The 20,992-nt window shown below is 41.1% G+C and overlaps 1 protein-coding gene across 1 annotated transcript in view; it reads left to right on the top strand.

Annotated features, from left to right (window-relative positions):
• The window catches only part of LOC111872083 (pikachurin), a 147,282-nt gene that overhangs the window by 104,079 nt on the left and 22,211 nt on the right, over positions 1–20,992 (top strand). Inside the window, exons 5-6 of the mRNA XM_023865628.2 lie at positions 4,085–4,221; positions 15,232–15,455. Of these exons, the coding sequence (XP_023721396.1) occupies positions 4,085–4,221; positions 15,232–15,455 (361 nt within the window). The remainder of the gene's footprint in view (positions 1–4,084; positions 4,222–15,231; positions 15,456–20,992) is intronic.

Raw genomic sequence — 20,992 nt, 5'->3', positions numbered from 1 at the left:
TGCCGCAAAAAGCCGTACTGATAATTACTATCATCATCAATGCCATCTTTAGAATAAACTACTGAAATAGCCCTAATACACAAACCAGGCAAAGACCCAAGCAAAGTTGATTCATACCGACCTATAAGCTTACTCTCAGTTATTGCCAAGCTCCTCGAAAAACTCCTGATTCAAAGAATAAACAACGATCCCCACACAGAAGATTGGTTACAACGACATCAGTTTGGCTTTAGAGAACAACATTCAACTGTACAGCAAACACACAGAGTAGCCTATACCATAAACCAAGCACCCGATCGTAAAGAATACTGTACCTCCGTATTCCTAGGTATAAAGCAGGCCTTCGATAAAGTCTGGCACAGAGGACTATTATATAAAATTTAATAGAATCTTCCCATCACTTATTTCAAATTGATGAAGTCCTATATCAACGACAGGGAATCCAGCGTAAGAATCAATCAAGCAACATTTTTTAACTTTACTATAAACTCTGGGGTACCGCAAGGCAGTGTAGTAGGACCACTATTATACCTTCTCTATACGGCGGACCTACCAACTGATCAAAACACCACCACAGGAACCTTCGCAGATGATACAGTCATCCTAGCAACCCATGCAGATCCAGCAAAGGCCACCAGTATCCTACAGAACCAATTAAACCAAATACAAGCATGGCTATACAAATGGAAAATTAAAATAAACGAGACTAAAACTATCCAAGTGAACTTCACGCCCACAAGTAAGACTGAATAATAACAATATCCCACAGTCTCCAAGCGTTAAATCTCGGAATCCATTTGGATAGTAGACTCACTTGGAAGGACCACGTAATCAAAAAACGCGAACAGACTTAAAAACCAAGGAGCTAAACTGGTTAATTGGAAGAAGATCCAACCTATCCAAAGAAAACAAAGTCCTGCTTTATAAGACAATAATCAAACCAATCTGGGCTTACGGAATCGTGCTCTGGGGTTGCGCTAGCAAATCAAATATAACAATAATCCAGAGAAGCCAGCCAAAAATACGAATTATAACAAATGCATCCTGGTATGTAAACAACCAAACGTTACATGCAGATCTAAATATACCATACATCAAAGACGTCATCAGAGAAAAATGTACCACACACCACAACAAACTAGCAAATCACCCAAATGACCAAACGACATACTACAGCCACTCGTTGAACTGCAGCAAAATCGAAGACTCCGAAGATACTGGCCAGCTAACTTAAAAGAAAACTAAGAGGAACCTCCCACTGGGGAAGGGACTCATCACGTCATTAAAGAGCACCACAGCTCTTACGCCAGCAAACTAACTTATAGAATTGCACATTCTTATTGCTTCATAAATAAATAAAAAAAAACAGACGAAATGATTCCATATGAAATTTTACCTCGCTTAGTTTCTGGACTTGGGCTTAGGCATAACATTGAATACCTGCATTATATCAGGCCCAAGTTAAAAAGAAAAATTCAGTTTTATCCGTATGAAATGTATTGTACGTTCGTAACAGTGTCCTTCATCGTGACCTTGGGATCGAGACGGTTACAGATATCATCGCTAAGTCCGCCACCTCTCAAGAAAAGAGACTCCAAACCATATCAACATTGAAGCGTCCAGGCTTCTCAACGTGAACAATAACATTAGACGACTCAAACGGAAGAAACCGTTCGAACTAGTTAAGTGTTAAAGTACTAAGTAATTCAGTGGAAGTGACTTAGTTTTAATTTACATATTTTGACGTGTTGCGCTATGCATGACACCCCTCCCCCGCCAGCGGTGACGTGACCAAGGGATGCCTCGGTTGCTATGCAGCCGTAAACAACTCCCGACAGCGTTGCTAGCAACACGGCGCCAGACAACAGTGGTGCCTATTACGTGACTGTTTTCTGCGTTGTCCGGAACGGGGCTAAATAAGGAGCAGCGAAGACTATTCAAGTTAGTTACGAGTTCTCAAGGACAGTAGGAGTTGGTCACGAGTTAACCAGGATGTCAACCAGTCAATTTCAGTCTAGTATTTGTGATACTGCCGATGGCAGTAATTTTGAGATTGTAATTTGGGTGATTGTAAGAGCGAGTGTTCAATAAAATTCGCTATATCCAATACGGCGTGAAGTTATTTGTCGCCTTATACACCTATACACCCAACACGTGATAATATATTAGGTTTAGAAAAATTAATCGTTAGTTATCCAACTAGTTTTAATTGTAATTAAGTTCTGGGTTACCCAGTCCTTAATTAATAAATAAAAAAAATCCGTATGAAAGCTTAGGTGAGGTGGTATTTTGTAATCCTGTCTTTCGGTTTCTCCTTGTTCTGCATCACCTTCTCTTTCTTCTACATATGCTCTCCTCCTTCTTTTCAGCTTTTTCTTCTCTTGCTCCGTCCTCCCTTCATCCTTCTCAATTGCCTCCTTTTCTTTATCTGATGGGAATTTTTCTCTCACTCCTCCATCTCATACTTATCCTTTATTTCTCTCCCCGCCTTAATTTTCTTACGTGTTTCTTCTCCCTCGCATTCTTCTTCTCTTCTTCCTCTGTCACCTTCTTCAGTGTCCCGACCTGCACAGTTTTGTGTTCTGAATCTAAAATGGTTAGTGTTTTCCCTGTTCATATAAAAAGGTATAGGTATCCCTTTACTTTTTTACTTACTATCCCTGCAACAGACCGTGAAGGCCCACAGGGTTGTGAGACGTCGAGACTCCCACATTTTATAGACAGTCGGCTCACAGATGGTGGTGAGGTTCTCAGCCTTACACGCCTGCCGCTCTTTACCCCAGGAAGATTCCTGGTACTCATTTCTGATAGAGGCTGAGTCGACCCAGGTCCACAGTGCGGCTGGAAGGATTAGGTCAATTGAACAACCCAGGGATCTCCTTGGGTTTCGAACCTGCGACTTTCCTGCTTGTACCATAATGCCTCAACCAACTACGCTACTGCGGTCCCTTCCTGTTCATGTGGAATCCAATATTTTGTATGGCCTGCAGTCAGATCCTCAGTTAATATTGTTCATACTCTGTATTAGTACTCTAGTCTTTGCTCTGAGTGCAGACAGTTGTCGAATTATTGGGAGATTCCTCTGTTCATCCGCATTTTTCAACTTAAATTGAGGTGTCATTCAGGAACCTAAGATTTGAAATCAATAAGTTTGTTCCATCTATATTCTTATCTACTTACTGTCAATAATAATCTCAAGATCTGTGTTGCCTCAAAATATATTTACATCAGAAGGGCCTTAGTCCTTACCAAACCCCAGTCTCAAGATGTGAAGTCACACTGGCAGTCCAGGCCGTGCTATTGAAGCCGATAATGTTTCGATATCATCGAAATACACAGTATCATTTTCAGGCCATGCTCCCTGTGTCTGCGAAACTGTCCAGACGAACTAATGCTTGGACCTTAGCGGATTATTGGCATTCTGACATCTGGTCCAGGTTTCTCTTCACCTTGTGGATCAATATGACTAAGAACAGCACATTCACAGCATCGCGACGCCCAAGTTTATCGAACAAAGAAACCTCCGCGCGCGCCGTGTCCCGCTTGATTGATTATTGGGGAACTTCAGTGCACTCTTTAAAGTAACTAACTTCCTTGTACAGTATCCCCTTCAGGAGATGATAATTCTTAGGCTGGTGAAGAAATGTCCTACTGTATATAGCCCAAAATTGATCAGCATAAGCAGAGAATCCGCCATTAGACACATTCTATACTTTTACTATTTGTTTCTGCAAGATTCAATCCAATGCTAGCTCCTATACATGCCTAGTTTCTCCTGGCACTGTTTCCCTATAAATATTATATATAGGCTAGTGTAACACCGTTGAAGTTTCAACGGAAAGTCTCATAATTTGTTATATAATCTTTCGTGCTATTAATTTCCCCTGGCTTCTCTCATATTTCTTTCTCTTCCTATGTGCTGTCGAATGATAAGTCTAGACCGACGTTAAGCGCCATCTCACACAAATAACATGCACCAAAACTCAATTGTAAACCGCCTTCTTTACACATTATTAGAATTTAGAAGAAATTCTGCCTTCAAAGGGCTGCTTATGATCATCTTTCCTTGTGGTTTGATTTACAGAGGAGTGCAGCGCCGATCGATGCAGCAAGGTTCCCTGTCAACATGGGGGCAAGTGCCTCACCTCTGGAGAAACAGCAGTGTGCCTATGCCCCCTCGGCTTCGCAGGGGATCTGTGTGAGACGAGGGTCGATCTGCAGGTAAGATGTCCTGTAATCCTGACGGCTAGAAACATCAAAGCTAAAACTTCTCTTAGGCCTCATTTGACATGCTCGATCGTTGGATTACGCAAACGTCGAATGTACGTGTAAATCTGGACGTACATTTCGGGCTTTTCACAACACAAAGACGAAGCAAGAGACTTTATTACGAGGCAAATAACGACGACTCGGCTACTTTTTAGCATTGATGGGCCCATATCCAGGACCATCATGACTCTAGCCTTACTAACAAGGACAGTGTCTGCACTGCGTGTGACGGTAAATATCGCGTCTGTCTGTCCGAATCAGTTTCGTCATAAGCGAAAGCAACAAGATGGCCTCTAAAATGTAGGCATTCTCAAATGTAAACAATACGTGGTAAGTATGTTATTTGGAAACAGAGTATATCGAAGTGCTACTCTGGTTTTTTGTTTAGAATTGAAATAACCTTGTAATATTACGTAGGTCGTACCGAAAGTCATGAGCAACCTTTTTTTGCATGCAACCTGGGAACAGCAGACGAAAGAGAGTATGGTGATGGGTGGAACCAGCTGTTATGTTAACCTTGATTGTCTTGTGACGTCAATAGCTTGCATCAAGTGACCAGTATCACTCCTGACAAAATGGCCAACAACGATATGTCGTTTCGCCAGCGTGCTGTCATCGAATTTCTTGTGAAGGAGGAAATCCCTGCTGCAGAAATTCACCAGAGACTTCAGCGTGCTTATGGAAGTATGTGCATGGGTGTGAGCAGTGTTCGAAGATGGGTGAAACATTTTAAAGATGGGAACACCAGCATCGAAGATGAGCCTCTGAGCGGCCGTCCTCGAACAGCCTCAAGTGAACGCAACAAGGAAACAGTGGAGATCATTCAAGATGACAGGTGTGTGACTGTGGACACAACAGCCCGAAAACTTGGAATAGGGCACAGTGCAGTACAGGAGCCTCGGAGCGGTCGTCCTTGAACAGCCTCAACTGAACGCAACAAGGAAACATTGGATAAGATCATTCAAGATGACAGGCGTGTGACTGTGGACACAATAGCCCGAAAACTTGGAATAGGGCACAGTGCAGTACAGGAGATGATTGAAAGCTTGGGCTATAGGAAAGTTTGTGCTCGTTGGGTCCCGCGGTTATTGACCGAAGACCACAAAGGTCAGCGAAAAGTCATCACCTCAGAACTGCAGCAGAGATATCTACACGAAGGCGATGATTTTTTTCTCTGTATTGTGACAGGTGACGAAAGCTGTTTTCACCATTTCGAGCCTGAAACCAAACGGCAGAGTATGGAATGCCACCATTTGCATTCACCATCATAAAAGAAGGCAAAGACAGTGGCATCAGCTGCGAAGGTGATGAGCACAGTCTTCTGGGATGCAGAGGGGTTCATTCTGGACGAATTCCTGGAACCTGGGAAAACCATCAATGCTGCTCGTTATGTACAGACGTTGCACAAGCTCCGTCGTGCATTCCGCGATAAAAGTCCGGGGCAAAACATCATCATCTTGCATGACAACGCTCGCCACCACGCTGCTCGCCTCACATTGGAAGTAATTGCAAGGATGGGGTGGGAAGTTCTTCCACACCCCTCCTACAGCCCTGATCTGACACCCTCCGACTACCCTCTTTTCGGATTTGTGAAGGATCAGCTGCGTGGACGACGGTTTGAGACAAGGGAGGCAATTCAGAAAGCAGTGCGTCAGTGTCTGCGGATGGCTGGAACGGAATTTTACAGAAGGGGAATTTTCAAACTCCCAGAACGCTGGGAGAAATGTGTACAAAGAAGTGGCGATTATGTGGAAAAATAAAGAAAGGTCTGTAGATTGAGGTGGTGTATTTGGTTTGTCAATAATAAAGCATAGTACTTTACAAAAAATTGTTGCTCATGACTTTCAGTACTACCCTCGTATAACAAGCATTTCCGACCAGAACGCATAAAGCTTACGTTCCTGTTGCATAGATTCCTGCTTTCATATGTATATTACTCGTAAAATAACTTGTTGTTTGATTTTATTCCTTTGAAGAACCTCTTACTGAACTTCAGAAGTTGTCTTCACAGAATTTGTCGTATGGCACCTCTGAGATTTGCACCCTCTCCGTGCTTGTAATTACTGAATTACGAACAATTCTTCAAACATAATACATAGGAGTTTTTGTGATGTATCTCTGCACCAGATTTTACGTGTCTGGTTCCAGTGATTTGTTAGCTAACTCCACAAATCGCAAAGTTAACGAAAAATGTACATACGGACATCGTGTTTGCATTTCACATTTTACATACTAAACCTCAATAAAAGTTTTTATGTTTCTTTTTTCTTACGGTACATGATTTCATAATCCTAACTTAAGCGTCGCTAGCATCTCACAAATTAGCCCACCCACCCACCACATTTTTGTTAATGGTTACAAGGAATTATGGAGTAAGACGTCAGGGTGCCCGCCGATAACATACCGTCACGTATAAAGGGTTGCGTGACTAAAAATTGCGGGCTATAGATTGGATGATTGGATTTATTGGACGTCTCTGTTACAATTGCACTTGATTATAACAGCTCACACATTGAACTCCTCCGTGATAACTGTCAGATGAATCTTGAAATGGTCTCTAACCTCTAGTCTTCTCCTCAGTACGACTGAATGGATCTTTCGAATTCAGGAATGCACCGCCCTTCATGACCTCGGAAGAACCGAATAGAGACCACCACCCGAACAGTTCGACTTTTTGTCTCATGTCCCGTTGTAGCGGAAACGCCTGGTGATCCTAAGTTTCCCCGTATGCACGGAACCTCTGTTAAATCTTTGTTCACATGAGAATGCGTTGTAATGAGCCGTTGCCTAGCAAACAGTCATATTCTTCACATATTCCGGCTTTCAGGCGTCACGTCATAATATCATTCATGCTAAGTTTCGTGAAACTCTGTCACTTGGTTCAAAAGTCTTAAGTGGGAACGTGGAAGCATATGTATGCTCGGCATTCTGATCTCTAAGTATACTTCCCCCCCCCCCCAGAGGAAGGAAAGTAGAATGCTGCTAACAGAGTCGTAAAATGTAAACAAAAGAGTCATTTATCCTGAACGGCTGTGGGAACCAAGTTTAGCGGTTTCAACGGAAGACGGATCAGTTTCGAGCCTTTAGGTCGTACCTCGGAGCTGCATCGCTGTTCGCCGTACACCAGCGAAGTTTTCCGCTCCACATCGCCGAGCCAGACGAAGAGAGAGGGAGAAGGTCCCGGCGTATGCGTCCAGCTTTCAATTACGACAGCATTTTTAAATGCACATGGAGAACAACTTAAAGATATTACGCCAATGGACAGCTTTGTAACTGGCAACTGAATTGAATAACCCGGACTTCCGCATTTAAACATTTCATTGAAAGCTTGAAAAACGTCAAGAAAATTCTGGTGTAATTTCCTGACTGTGCGTCACATTAGCCATAATGAAAAATCCTTAAGGGAAAATATTTAGACGTGACGATAAGGGAACAAAAATTATAGAAATGTACCTAATGAGGTAGAAATATTCATCACTGGCTCGACAGCCCAGGGTGGGCCTTGGCCTTCCTCAGAAGCCTATGCCATTCCTCCCTTTGCATAACCACATCCCTGGATGTCCACCACCTGGATTACTCTACAGCAAATGCGGGGAAATTGCTACGAGTGAATGTTGCAGCCTACACGAAAATCAGACTTGTAGACCGAATTGATCCACATGTGCAAAGGTACCCGAAGGCATGAATAAAAACTACATGAAACGTATTTATCGGCTAGTAGGAAGAATATTTTTATCTGAAACATATGCAAGCTAATCTACGTTGAAAATGGGGACGGACGTTTACTCATCATTCGTTGAAACCAAAAAAATTCTCACAGAAGTGTAGGAGGTACCAACAGTGGACTTGCACCGCGCGCTGTCGACAGCATTGTGGCAGTGCGCGCGTTACTCACAGTGGCGCCAGTTGGTTCAGCTGATCCAGGACACAGGTGGCGAAGCTGTAAGCTGTCCCCGACTTCACGGCAGTGTATCTTCAATAAACAGACGTGAATGTGAATTCTGCATGTGAAAGTGTATAGGACGCGTACTGCTTTGAATTAAACCTTCACGGCCTTGTTGATTTTTATGTGGGGTTCCGTCAGTATTTTCCGTCAACAAAAGCTTTCGCAGTCGAAAATGTTAGGAAGAATTACTCAGAATGAAGATGTACTGTTATCGGCTATCTGTATATGTAAATAGCTCCCTGCCGGAACTTCATGCTGTTTTTGTTAGCTAACGTTCTTTTTTAGAAATTTCGCAGAACAGTGACTACTCCGTCATTCAAGTCGTTATTAACTTACGGATGGAGTCTTTAACAATTTATTGACACTTGCAATTAAAAATGTTATGTTGCATCAGGTGATAGAATCATTACGAATAATGAACTAAAAACTCGGAAGGAAACGCCTATTTTAAGGTATAGTCATTAAAGTTTCATGACGGGTCGTAGCAAACCGCGACAAACTTTTTCAGGGAGGCCTGTTGCTGAACCGATATTCGAACCCGGAACTTTCCGTTTGAGTTTCATGTACTTATGAAAGCAGAAATTCTGAACTTTCATTCCCGAGGCTCTATGCGCCTATGTCCTGAAATGTTGACCGTTCTAAGTAATATATAAATATTTATTACGTACCTCATAGGAAACACATTACGTCTCCTCTACAAATACTAACCGGTTAATGCTGTTTAAGGGGGAAAATGCTGTTTTGTTGTGAGAACAATACGAAACACAGAGGTACACTCTATGGGCAGAATGCAGAAGCTCAGTATGTTAAAGCAGGAGGTGCATATAGTAGCCATTGGGCTCTAAAGTGTGAAATAGGAGACTGGATGGGCCCCGGTGACGGTCTGGTTGCCCTGCTAGAATCAGAACCATGATGCCACAGCTTTCCAGCAGTCAAGATTCATATTTGAAGGACTTTATCCCAAAGAACCAACCATTCGGTACGTGGCTGGGTGGGCCCCAGAACTGGTCCGTTTGGATGTACTGGCTAAGGAAAAGTTCCCCTCATCGGGTTATCATCAAAACACATGCACTGTTGCTGATTTTACGCAACTTCGACGTGTTCTTTCCTCATGTATAATTGGTGCTTGTGACCTGACGGTACTCATATCGATCTACAGAGGTGCTGATCACACTGTGCGACGCTGTACAACGCGACAGATTCTTGTGAAATATCACATTTGTCGACTGTGCTTGGTAGCTATAAACCTCTGAACCTGCAGGAGAGTGAACACAGGTAAAATATTAAACTTATTATTTTATAAAGTAAGAAAAAGCAGGCGTATTAAATAGAATGAAATGGCATTTTTAGGAGAGCCGTAATTCTGTTTTAGCGATTTAATGAAATTCCCACGCTGACGTTTTCCAAGAAACACGGTCAGACTTTAGTCTTCTGACACATGAGGTGGTTTAGAAATTCTTTTCCTTTCACTTTTGTTAATAAGGTGGTTTTTTGCACCTCAAATAAAAGCAAGCCTTCTTGCAAAGGCCTACGACATCCACTTTGCTTACAGTTCTGCGAGACTATTAGGAGCCAAAAGAGAATTAAAAATATATATACTGTAGCGCGTTGTGTGTGTCACGCTACAAATAAGTTTGCGCCGTGTTTGATATAGCGGATTTATTCCACTCACTCACCTTACACACTTTACAATCATTAGCTCTTGCAGTGTTACAATAACTGCTTGCAATATCTCGGCCGATACTGGACTGCTTTCTTCGGCGGCTTATAACTAGGGACCGGATTTTTATGTCCTAATAATCCCTTAAATATGTATGCATTTATGCAATAAAAACTTCCGAAATATGCATTAAAATATGCACATAAAAATTTATACCAAATATTAAAATTGATTTTACATTATTTTAAGACCGACAAATCAATATTTAAGTTCATTTTATGTAATCACTGAATGATTCACTTGCAATAAAAAGCTATACTTAAATCATGCAACAAAGCCAACATATTTCATTACAAATTTAAAAAAACCAATGGTACTCACATTTAGCTCTGCGAACTTTCAACTTCTCTTCTGTTGCAGTTCACAATTACTAAATGTTCTAGGTTTTCCATAGTTAGTCGCCTCCTATTGTCTTGTAAGATGTCCTTATAGCGGGGAAAACTTCTTTCCACCTCACAGGAACTTAGGGGCGCATGTACAAAAGCCGCTATTTTCTCCATTGTTAGTTATATTTTACTTGGCAGTTCAGTACGTTTACAGTTCAATTTCACAAATTTGTTCATGTCCTGGATTTTTTTGAAAGAATGATGTGTACTTTTTCCTTTACTAATTCACCGACTCTTCCAGGAACCGAATTCAATTTGGAAACAGTGGTTTTGAACACACTTAACGACTGATACAAAGTAGTATTGCTATTGCTTGCCTCCAGTGAGGAAATGGCGGATGGAAGATGAGAGAAGTGAGCAGATATATAGGAAAGATTAGTTTATAGTTCTGCGTTTTTTAGTACATCTTGGGCAATTTGAATTGATGCTGCACTTTTGGGATCAAATGTATTCACGACATTCCTAACTGTTTGTAAATGTTCGGTATAATAACTCGCTGGACACAGCCACGTGCTCCAGCGCGTTAAAATTGGATCTGGCGGAAGTGGAACGCTCGGTGCTACTGCTTTGAAGGCTTCTTTTCTGTATGGATCCTTAACAAATACCTTCTTCACAGAAGACAACAACTTGTCAACAAGCGGAAAATTTTGCACGAATTGTTTCTGCAACACGATGCAACCCATGGGCAAGGCAAGTCAAATGTGTCATGTTTGGTAATATAACTTTAAGAGCAGTACCGGCTTTCATCATATAACTTGCGGCATCAGTCACAAAGAGCAATACGCGCTCATACTGAATGCCATTCGGCCATAGTAAATTCATGAAATTGATAAAAAATCCGGAAACTGCGGAGCTATTTGTGGTTTCAAATTGCTCTACCGCAAGAAGATATGGGGTAGATTGTTCATTCTTATTAAGGGATCCAACTATACAATTTGCAATAAACCGTCCCTCACAATCTTGTGTTTCGTCGATTGATACCCACACAAAATTATCTTGAATCTTATCTCTAATGCTATCAACTGTAAGATCGTAACACTGCTTCACGTAATTTTTGCGCACAGTAGATTCATCAGGCACTTTGCACTGTGTATACTTCTCTATGAAGTTTCTCAGAGTAGGACTGGTTAGTTTTCACAGCGGAATATCTGCCGCTAAAAGGGCTTCACATAAATCAGAGGAAAACTGTGAAAAAACTATTATTAGAAAATTCACTAAGCAATTTTTGAACAGGAGCACTTTTCGTGGATTTAATTTTAATATTCTCTTTGTGTATATTAGTGTTCAAATGCTGAAGCACTTGAAAGCGTTTTTCACAACAAACTGTTTTCTCACACGCTCGGCAATAAAGAATTTCGGTATCCGTACTTATGATCTCTCCTTCGAACTCCCGCTGATACAGCTGTAATTTAGTTTTCTGGCTTACTTTCACCTTCGGCATGACTACAGAAAGCTAAACAAACTTAACTACAGACTAGTCACCACTAATGTGAATGGCCCCCAGCTTCAATTGAAGAAGCGTAACGAACCTCACGGAGACTTCGGAAATAAATAAGTGAAGTCCCTTATCGGTTGAATAGTATTAGGTTAATAGCGGCTACGTGTGAATGCTTCCGACTAATCTCTTCGCGGCCGCTTTGATGGTACGCGGATGAGGCAAGTTACGAGTACAGGGATCAGGGAAGTCCCGTCCTGGAAATTGCATCAGAAACATGAATCATGACGAAATGTTGAGTCAAATATGCAACATATTCTAACGCGGAAAAGAAAAATTGTATACACACGATCATAATTAAAAACATAAAATTAAAAATATATATGATAAACATTTTAAAATGGAAATATGCAGTATAAATAGAGATCTTCGAAAATATGATGCTTATTTATAAAACATGCAAAATATGCATTTATATGCACCATAAAATCATGTTCAAAATTTAAGAAATGAAGTAATTATACATATATCCAAACGAGCATACTTTCTGGTTGCAAGAAAGAAATATGCATTTGCATTAAAATCCGGTCCCTACTTATAACAGACCAACTGTGCGAATGCATTCAACCCCGTTTTATAACCTCGGTCGCTGCTATGCAACCGAGCCTTTGTTATAACCGTGGAGACTCCTGTTAGAACGACAATAGAGCAATTGTTGTTTCCTATGCAACGGTGTATTCTAGCGTTTCCACAGAAGTGACTCTTCTGGGTTCCAGACACGTTACATTGCTCCCTTCTAAAGGTTGTTCGTCCCCGAACAGCCTAAAGGTTCTCCCTCGGTTTCGATTCCGCGGCGTTTTGTTGGCAACGTCTGCATTCGGTCTTGGTGTCCTTTGCGCATCTTTTTGCGCTGTTCATTCTACCGCATCCGCCCCTCTCTTCAGTGGTGCTCGCTCCGAGCACTCCCGTAGCCGAAAATTTGTCGATCTCGTTGTTTTACATTCATTCCTCACTTCCATTCTCCATTCATTCTTGTTGGGGAGGCTGGTACTTCTACGTTACCGGTTCCTCCCATAAAGCCGTTTCCCTTTTTCCGTTTTGGAGGGGGTCGAAACCTCCACAGTGTCCAGTGTCTCGTTTTCGGTAACTTGCTGGAAAGTCCCACTGCTAACTTCACAATTTTTAACCCGATGACCTTCCTGAGCGTCCGGCTGGCTGTCCTCTCGTTTTTTGGATGCAGCCGCTGTCTTGTGTATGCGTTTTTTACTCTAACGTTGCCCTCCGGTTCCACCTGAAGTCTTCGCCATTTAGGGGCTCCCCTTGCAACGTTGTTCCGAGTTGGGTTGATCCCCATGATGTGTCCCCTACGTCATGCTTCTTTCGTACGGAGGGACATCCTGACGGGAGCGGTGACATATTCCTTCTGGTGCCCATCCTGAATTTGGGTGCGTTCTTTCCTTAAAGCGGTAGTATAATTCGTTGAGGCGTGTTTAAGTTCGTAAAACTTCTGACACCAGTGTAGCGTGTTTGTGTGTGTCACGCTACAAATAAGTTTACGCCGTGGTATTTGATATAGCGGATTTATTCCACTCACTCACCTTACACACCTTACAATCATTAGCTCTTGCAGTGTTACAATTACTGCTTGCAATATCTCGGCAATACTGGACTGTCTTCTTTAGCGGTTGGATCCAGACTAACTGTTCCAATGCATTCAAGCCCGTTTTATAACCTAGGCGGCTGCTATGCAAACGAGCCTTTGTTATAAACGTGGAAACTCATCTCTATGCAATGCTCACTGTTAGAATTACTGTATCGCTATTGTTACTTCCTAGGCAACGGCCTGTTCTAGCGTTTCCATAGAAGTTACTCTTCTGGATTCTAGACTCGTTACAATACAATGTAGTTTAGTAATGTAATATGAAAGGTATACACCGACCCCATGTTTGTACTTTTTAAAATGCTGAGAAATACTAAATGCTTAAATTACAAACTAGGGGGCAGAAAGAAACTCAGCAAGCAAGAATATCTTCCCGAAAAAAATTAAAAATAATAATAATAACAACAACAACAACAACTACGAAATCTGTAGCCTATTTAAAATGGCAGTCAGTAAAAAATTCTGTTCACATGACTAGTCTAGAACCATGTCCCCCCCCTCCCCGGGCTAAATTGCTAGTTACTTTCGATTATAAACTTACATCACCGAAATACTACACCAACAACTCACGTCTGTCCAGTGATGAAGTGAGCTTCGAGCTCTGTCCGGAGCCCTGCGTCATATGTACACTAACCATAACAAATATGACAATATGAGCGATATGTGCACATGACAAAAGCGAAGCCTGTTCATAGGAGACAAAGCCATCCTGTCGTCAGAGAGGGTGTTACGTAAGGACTATGACCACAAGGGTTCAGCTGCAAAGAGAAAATGTCTGGTCGTGAACATCAAGGGTCTTGGCGCCAAGACGAACTGTTGGCGGTAAACGGTCTGTCGTAAAGTAACTCTGACTCTCACTGCGTTTTTGTTGAATCAGTTGAGAGTTTCATCTGTGAAAAGAGAGAAGCTGGTAGGTGAGGCCGGAAACAGTTCGGGAACCCAGAGAAATTGGAAGACGCTACCAAGCAACGGCTAATGAAGACTGAGAAGACTTTATATGTGCGTTAGTTACAGTGATCGTTGGAGTGTGTGTCTCGGTCAGACTGTCGTAGTTATTTGTAGTTACGACCTGTAAGTGTTCAATAAATCCTATTACCAATCCAAACTCCGTCTATAGTCAAACCACGTGACAATATAGAACAATTTATTGTACCTTACCTTTGGGAAAGCAGTCACGTGAGAGACGGAGAAAGATATGGGATGATGACATTAACAAACTTATTATGAAAGTAGAATATGATGTTAATAATTGGTTTCGATAACAGTGGTGTTAAACATACCGGTTCTTGCACAGCAGAATTAATTTCATTTCTCTTAATTCTGGATAAATTATTGTCGTGTTTGAAATCATTATTAGTTTGAGGATAATAATGTTCAACATATAGAATATTTAGGCCATCAGGTCTGACTATTTTCCTTTGTCATCGACATATTTGAAAACATCATAAATTTGGTAATTCTGGAGTTCAGAATATTAACGAAATTCATGGAAGTTTCCCTGCCTATCATAAATGATGAAACCGAATCTTTACGTATAAAATATATCACGTTAAAAACAGTTCCCTATGTTGTGAATTGTTTTCATGCGAGATGTTACGTATCCATGTGGGCTCTTCGAAACCTCTTCACAACCTAAAATGGCAATTCTTAAGTTCCTGTAAATTAAATTGACAAGCTACCGCGAAGGATGTTAATAAAAAGAGAGGTAAGACGAGAGTGAGTTAAGTCCATGCAGTACCGTGCTGCTTCCACCAACTAACGTCAGCAGTAGAGACAGTCTGAACCTCCTGTCTACTTGCCTTCTAACTTTTCCAGGTTCCCTCTTTCAATGGATCAAGCTACCTTAGGTACCCTGGTCTCGGGGGATCAGCGCTGTCCTGGCTTGACCTGCAGTTAACTCTGAAGCCTATTGCTCAAGATGGGGTCATTCTGTACAATGGGCATCGTTCGGATGGAGTCGGCGATTTCATGGCTGTGTACATGAGCGATGGTCACCTCGAGTTCACCTTTGATCTGGGCACTGGCGTTGCCACCATCAGGTAAGAGGCCTCTGCAGTTGTGTTCGAGCTATACCGCAGAAGCATGTGAAGGTGGCACTCTCAAGGGTTGCAGTGTATATGTAGTCAGAGAAACGTGCCTATATGACAGCATCATTTACATGTAATCATATCACCATTCGGATACGGCTGGAAAAGTCATTAAATAAACTATGAACGAAGAAGTTAGTCATATTAAGTATTTACGAGTATATGAAACGCGCTAAAATCAGAAGTGTCTCTCAGAAGCGGAAGGAAGCCTGTAAAGATAAAGAAAGCATCAACTGTCATCAAGTAACTAAGAGGAACTTGCTCCTATCTTCGACGACAGATTCTGAGAGCTCTCTGTAGTAAGAGAATGAGATTAAAGTAAACAGGAAGCGACATCATGAAGAAGCTGATGGTGGTATAAAGGCTGAGAGTTTGTCTCTTGAGTCTTGTTTTTAGAGTCCGCCCCATCCCCTCACCCCGCGCTTCCTCTCTTGTTACCACTACCCACTCAGTTGTATTCTTTAGAGCTCTTCCTATCAAACAAATCGTCTCTCGGGGCTTGATAGAAAATTGCAGGGTACAGCTCACTGTTTTTGTCTTTGTGTGCCTTTGACACGAAAACTAGGGACTTGTGTAACAAAACTGAAGCTGACACATAACAAAACGAACAACATAACTGCCTATTCGAAGCAGAATGTACTAAGCGCGTTTCGCGATCAAATGTTCCAAATAAAAAAAAACATGTGACATGCATATAGCAAAAACGAGCCTCTTCCACAACCATTTAAAATAAGAAATTCTGAGGAAGCCTTACGACGCATACTTTTTTCCCTTGGCACTACAGCCCTAGTGGGCCTAGGCATACCTCCATGAACTTCTCCGTTCACTTCGGTTTTTCTAGATCTTACACATTCGGTAGGACTCCTTGGGCGGGTGATCAGCTCGTCGCAAGGCCTCTACTTGTACACAAACACAGAAAAACGCACACACACAAACTAAACACCCATGCCCTGAGTGGGATTCGAACCCACGATCCCGGTTTCCAAGCGAGCGAAGACAGTACATGCCATGATGCATACTTACCTTCAGATAATTACGTTTGTATGTCTGTATGTAAAGGTGAGACTACGTAACAACTGTAAATTAGTAACTATAAAGTTTGCTCATAATTTTCTGTGCATAATTTCCACTGGTACAGATTCAGACCACATTATCTGTGTCATGTACGACCTCAAAGTTTCATACAGTCGCCATATTTGTGTGTGTTAATGTGCAGTGGTTGAACGAAATAACAGAAATGCTAAAGATACTGTACACATTTATTTATTAATATGGTGTTCAACTACCTTTTGCCTTCAATACAGCTGCATTCCTTGGAATCGATTCGTATAAGTGTTCTTAATTATTTCTACAGTCTTATGTGCACCTAATTATTAAAACTTAATGAAAGCTAGTCACTTTAAAAGTTTTCACGACATGTTTTGACTGAAGTGGTCATCGTCAGGTGTTCAAATTTGTGGTTCAGGAAACTGCTGTCTTTCTGCGTTGATGTTCATTTCTTGATATATAGTTCCCCTAGTGCACACGTATGTCTGTAACAAGTGTAAATTCTTCTATTAGAACTTATGTTTGCGCAGTTTTTTTAATATAACTTTACTTGTTTAGGTACTTCTCCTTGCTGTGCTATGTTATCTATCGTTATCGTTATCTATGTTATCTGCCAACTAATTGTTGAGTTGGGCTGGTTCTTATTCTTATACTGTTTATTTGTCGCCATCTGGTGTTCAGTTCTTGTATTACCTCATAAAAGTTTTGAACAGTCTCTAGCGGAATTTTGTACGATTCTTCTTGAAGAGCATCTTCAAGTTGCTTTAGTGATGCTGGGGGTGGAAGTCTGTTCCTCACTTTAGTCTTCAAACTTGACAGGAGTGGTGACTTTGCTGGCCAGGGAAGAAGTTGAAGTTCATCTTCATGCTGTTCAAACAATGACTGAACAGTTCCAGCTGTGTGAATGGGGTCATTGTCATCTTGAAAAGCTGCATCATTTTTCGGAAATAACGTCTGGATCATGGGATGCACCTGATTACCCAACCTGTCCATGTACTCCCTTGCAATAAATCGGCCACGAAGGGTCATAATGGGACCAGCAGTACAATGTACCACGATATTGCTGCCCAAACCATCACAGAATCTCCCCCGTGTTTCACTGTTGGAACCGAACCGTGCATTCCGGATTGTAGGCTTCCTTGGGTGTTGTCAAAACGTAAACCCTTCTGATGTAGGCAACAGCGTGAAGGACGACTCATCTGACCATTTCGCGCGCGCGTTTCCGGTTGTCGTCCAGGTGTTATGGTCGTGATACCATCATTTACTCATCTGAGTAGTACTTTCTGTAATCAGAGGTTTAGCAGTTGCAGCCCTACCGTGGATTTTGGATTTGTGAAACGCACTTCAGACAGTTTTTGTGGAAACAGGGTCTTCAAGATGAATATCCAGTTCTGCTGCAGTTCACCTGTGCTGCAGTAGTTCTATGATTTTTCAAAACAATCCTTCTCAATGTATGATGGTCTCTTTCTATCAACGTTGTTTTTTGCCACTGTTCCTCTTTGCTGATGTTGTCTTCCCATGGTTTGTGTATGCCGACATAACCGTAGAAACTGTCATGCTCGATATGCCGGTCCTAGAATTATGTCTGCATGAATTTAGGAAGAACATAAAAATCACAGACCAGTATAAGACATGTAGGTCTCCAGACAGGCACTCAGTTTCTAGACCTTACAAGTTATAACCAATATTCAGTGACATCTGTTAAAATTCTGAATATGTTCATTTTCTCCATGGAACACATCTCTTCTTAAGAAGCCTATAGCCGCTCCAGTGGTAAAGAAATTATTCGCCTTGGATGGAACCCGAAGTTTCTTTACCTTCTTCACATAAATTCATAACTGAACCATATCCTTAGCCAAATCAGTTCAGTCCTCACTTCACACTCCATTCCCTTAAGCTCAGTTTCAATAGGAGGCCTATTCTTCCATCTAGGCTGAAGTGTACTGGGCCTTCTCTTCCTCTGAAGTATTTAGCGTACACTTTTATATGCATCTCTCTTCTCCCCCCAATGCATGGTGCATGCCTCGCTCTAAGTCATGCCATTGAAAGGAAAATTTGTCTACTTCTGCTTTCTTCTCTTTTAGCATTTAATTATCTTTCAGTTTTTTCTTTCTCCAGTTCTTCTACTGGATATTCCAGGACATAGTAATGCATTTTTTTTAATTCATCTGTTGATTATTATTTTTTGTTCCCTTCTTCAGTTTCCCTCCTCCTAATATCAACATAATTTTTCTGAAAATCAGTTCACCAACTCTATAGTAATACTTGTCTGTAAAGCTCCAGGGCAATTCATGTCTTGGTTAATGGGGTCATGGGCTTGACTCCTGCTGTAGAATTGTCTCCTAGCATGCTCTCGTTTCAATATCCAGCTGAGACAGGAGAGAACAAATGGACTCTGAAGGAGAACTCGGTGGGATGCCTCCACTGGAAGCAACCTCTGGATGGTGGACTGCTTTGGAGATGAGTTCTTCAAACAAGTAACAGGAGAATGAAGAATATCACATCATGTGGAGCTGCATATTTTGTTATCTGCATCAAACGCTATTCAAGTGGTGAAATCAAGGAGCATATGAGGTGCAGGATGTGTAACATGGGTGTAGTTGGGAGGTTCATATTAAGTGAATACTAAAGAAATTGGTTGTGAGGGTATAAACTGGTTTCCTCTGGCTCAGGATATGGACAAGTGGAGGGTCCTCATCAACATGCTAATGAACATTTGAACTTCATAAAGATGGAGGGACTTCTTAAGTAGCTGAGTGACTGTCAGCTTTTTAAGAAAAAAGCTTCATTCCATGGAGTTAGTTAAAAAAACTGTCTTGTCTGTCCACTCTTTCATAATTAATAATGCCAGAATTATGGAATCATTTTCAAGTAAACTCAGTATGGAAGCCCTCAATTTAATATTAGCAAGATCTTCTGATTTGTGTTCAATTTTTTTGCTTAAGGGCAATTTTTTTTATTTGTCTAAGTAACTTGTACTTCCTCCTGTTTTTAACCGTTTAACATACTTTGGAGAAATTTGTATGATACTGACAGTCATGCTCCAGTACTGTTCATTTCAATCACTTTAATCCATTTTTAGACCCACGTTTGCTAAGAGAATGAGTAAATTTTTGGGGATAATTGGATAAGGAAAGCAGTTTGGAGGAAAGAAATAACTGAGAAGCTGTTTGTTGTTTTTAACCCTAGTGATGTAAGATAGTTTTACATATCACTTCGTGTGATTTTTTGTGTTCTGTCTGGTATAAAAGTCTGGATTCAAAATTGTTTGGACATTCTGTACTTCTGTTGTTTGATGTGTGAAACAAGATGACATCAGGGTGAGTCTGGCGAATGGTAAAGGACGAGAGAAGCCTCTTAAGAGTATCAAGATTCAAGTCCCTCATGTTTCTCTCTGTTCTGATTAACTTCGTTGCATCATAATCCCCATCAGTAAAGCTTTCACCTTGTCACTAAGAGCTGTATCCTCTCCAAATTTTGTGTTGACAACCAAACTCTGTAAACAGAAGATGCCACTGATGATTAGTCAGTTCGGCAATGAGCTGACATCAGCACTTTATTGACGGCTTCTTATGTACTGCCCTGTTATTTTATGGTGGCATGTGCAAGACAGAGTGAAGAGTAGTAAGGATAATATTTTCTAGTTTTAAATTGTGGTTTTTTGTGTTGTCAAATTGTGTAGTCTTGTAGGTGCCTGCTGATGTTTTGGAGTGACCTATCCTAATCCACATGGTATAACAACACAGAAGACCACAGTCCAAATTTCACTGCTATGAAAACCTCAAATTTCATATAGAAGACCATCTCTTCTAAAACTGGAGGAAACTCCTTAGAAATGCTTCATTATACCTGTGTGAAGAAATTCCATAAAATTTGATGAGACCAATAATAAATTATATGAAGCATTTTTCAAGCATTTAAGAACATATAATTTTGACTTCCAAGAAATTAATTGAACAGAAACCACTTTTTACCTCATTTTTTATCGGTAGGTGACATAAGGCAGTTATACCATTTGTTCTGTTTGTTGCGAGTCCATAATCATAACCTTTAATTAACATGTAGATTCTAAAGGATTCTGACAATGAGATATAACACTCAGAATTACTGGATTTTTGGACTTCTTCCATCGTCCGATATTCTAGAAACTAGAAAGCACAACGTTTCGGAAACTTGATCCGTTTCCGTCCTCATGTAAGGTTAGCTCTTCTATAAGGAACCCAATGGAGTAGATGTCTTCCCCCCCCCCTCACCTGAGGATGGAAAAAGATCCATTTTCCAAAACATGTTTTCTAGTTTGTAGAATACCAGACAATGGAAAAAGTCCAAAACTGAGTAATTCTGAGTTTAACTAATATATTTACAACTCCATCAGTTCCTGGCCATGACAGTTGCTTACTATTTCTCTTGAAAAATTAGTACACAGACAGAAAGATAGCAGG

The sequence above is a fragment of the Cryptotermes secundus genome, unplaced genomic scaffold (genome assembly GCF_002891405.2).
Source record: "Cryptotermes secundus unplaced genomic scaffold, Csec_1.0 scaffold356, whole genome shotgun sequence".
Classification (NCBI taxonomy): Eukaryota; Metazoa; Arthropoda; class Insecta; order Blattodea; family Kalotermitidae; genus Cryptotermes; species Cryptotermes secundus.
Note: the sequence above shows the minus strand (reverse complement) of the source record. Positions and strands in the feature narration are given on the sequence as shown.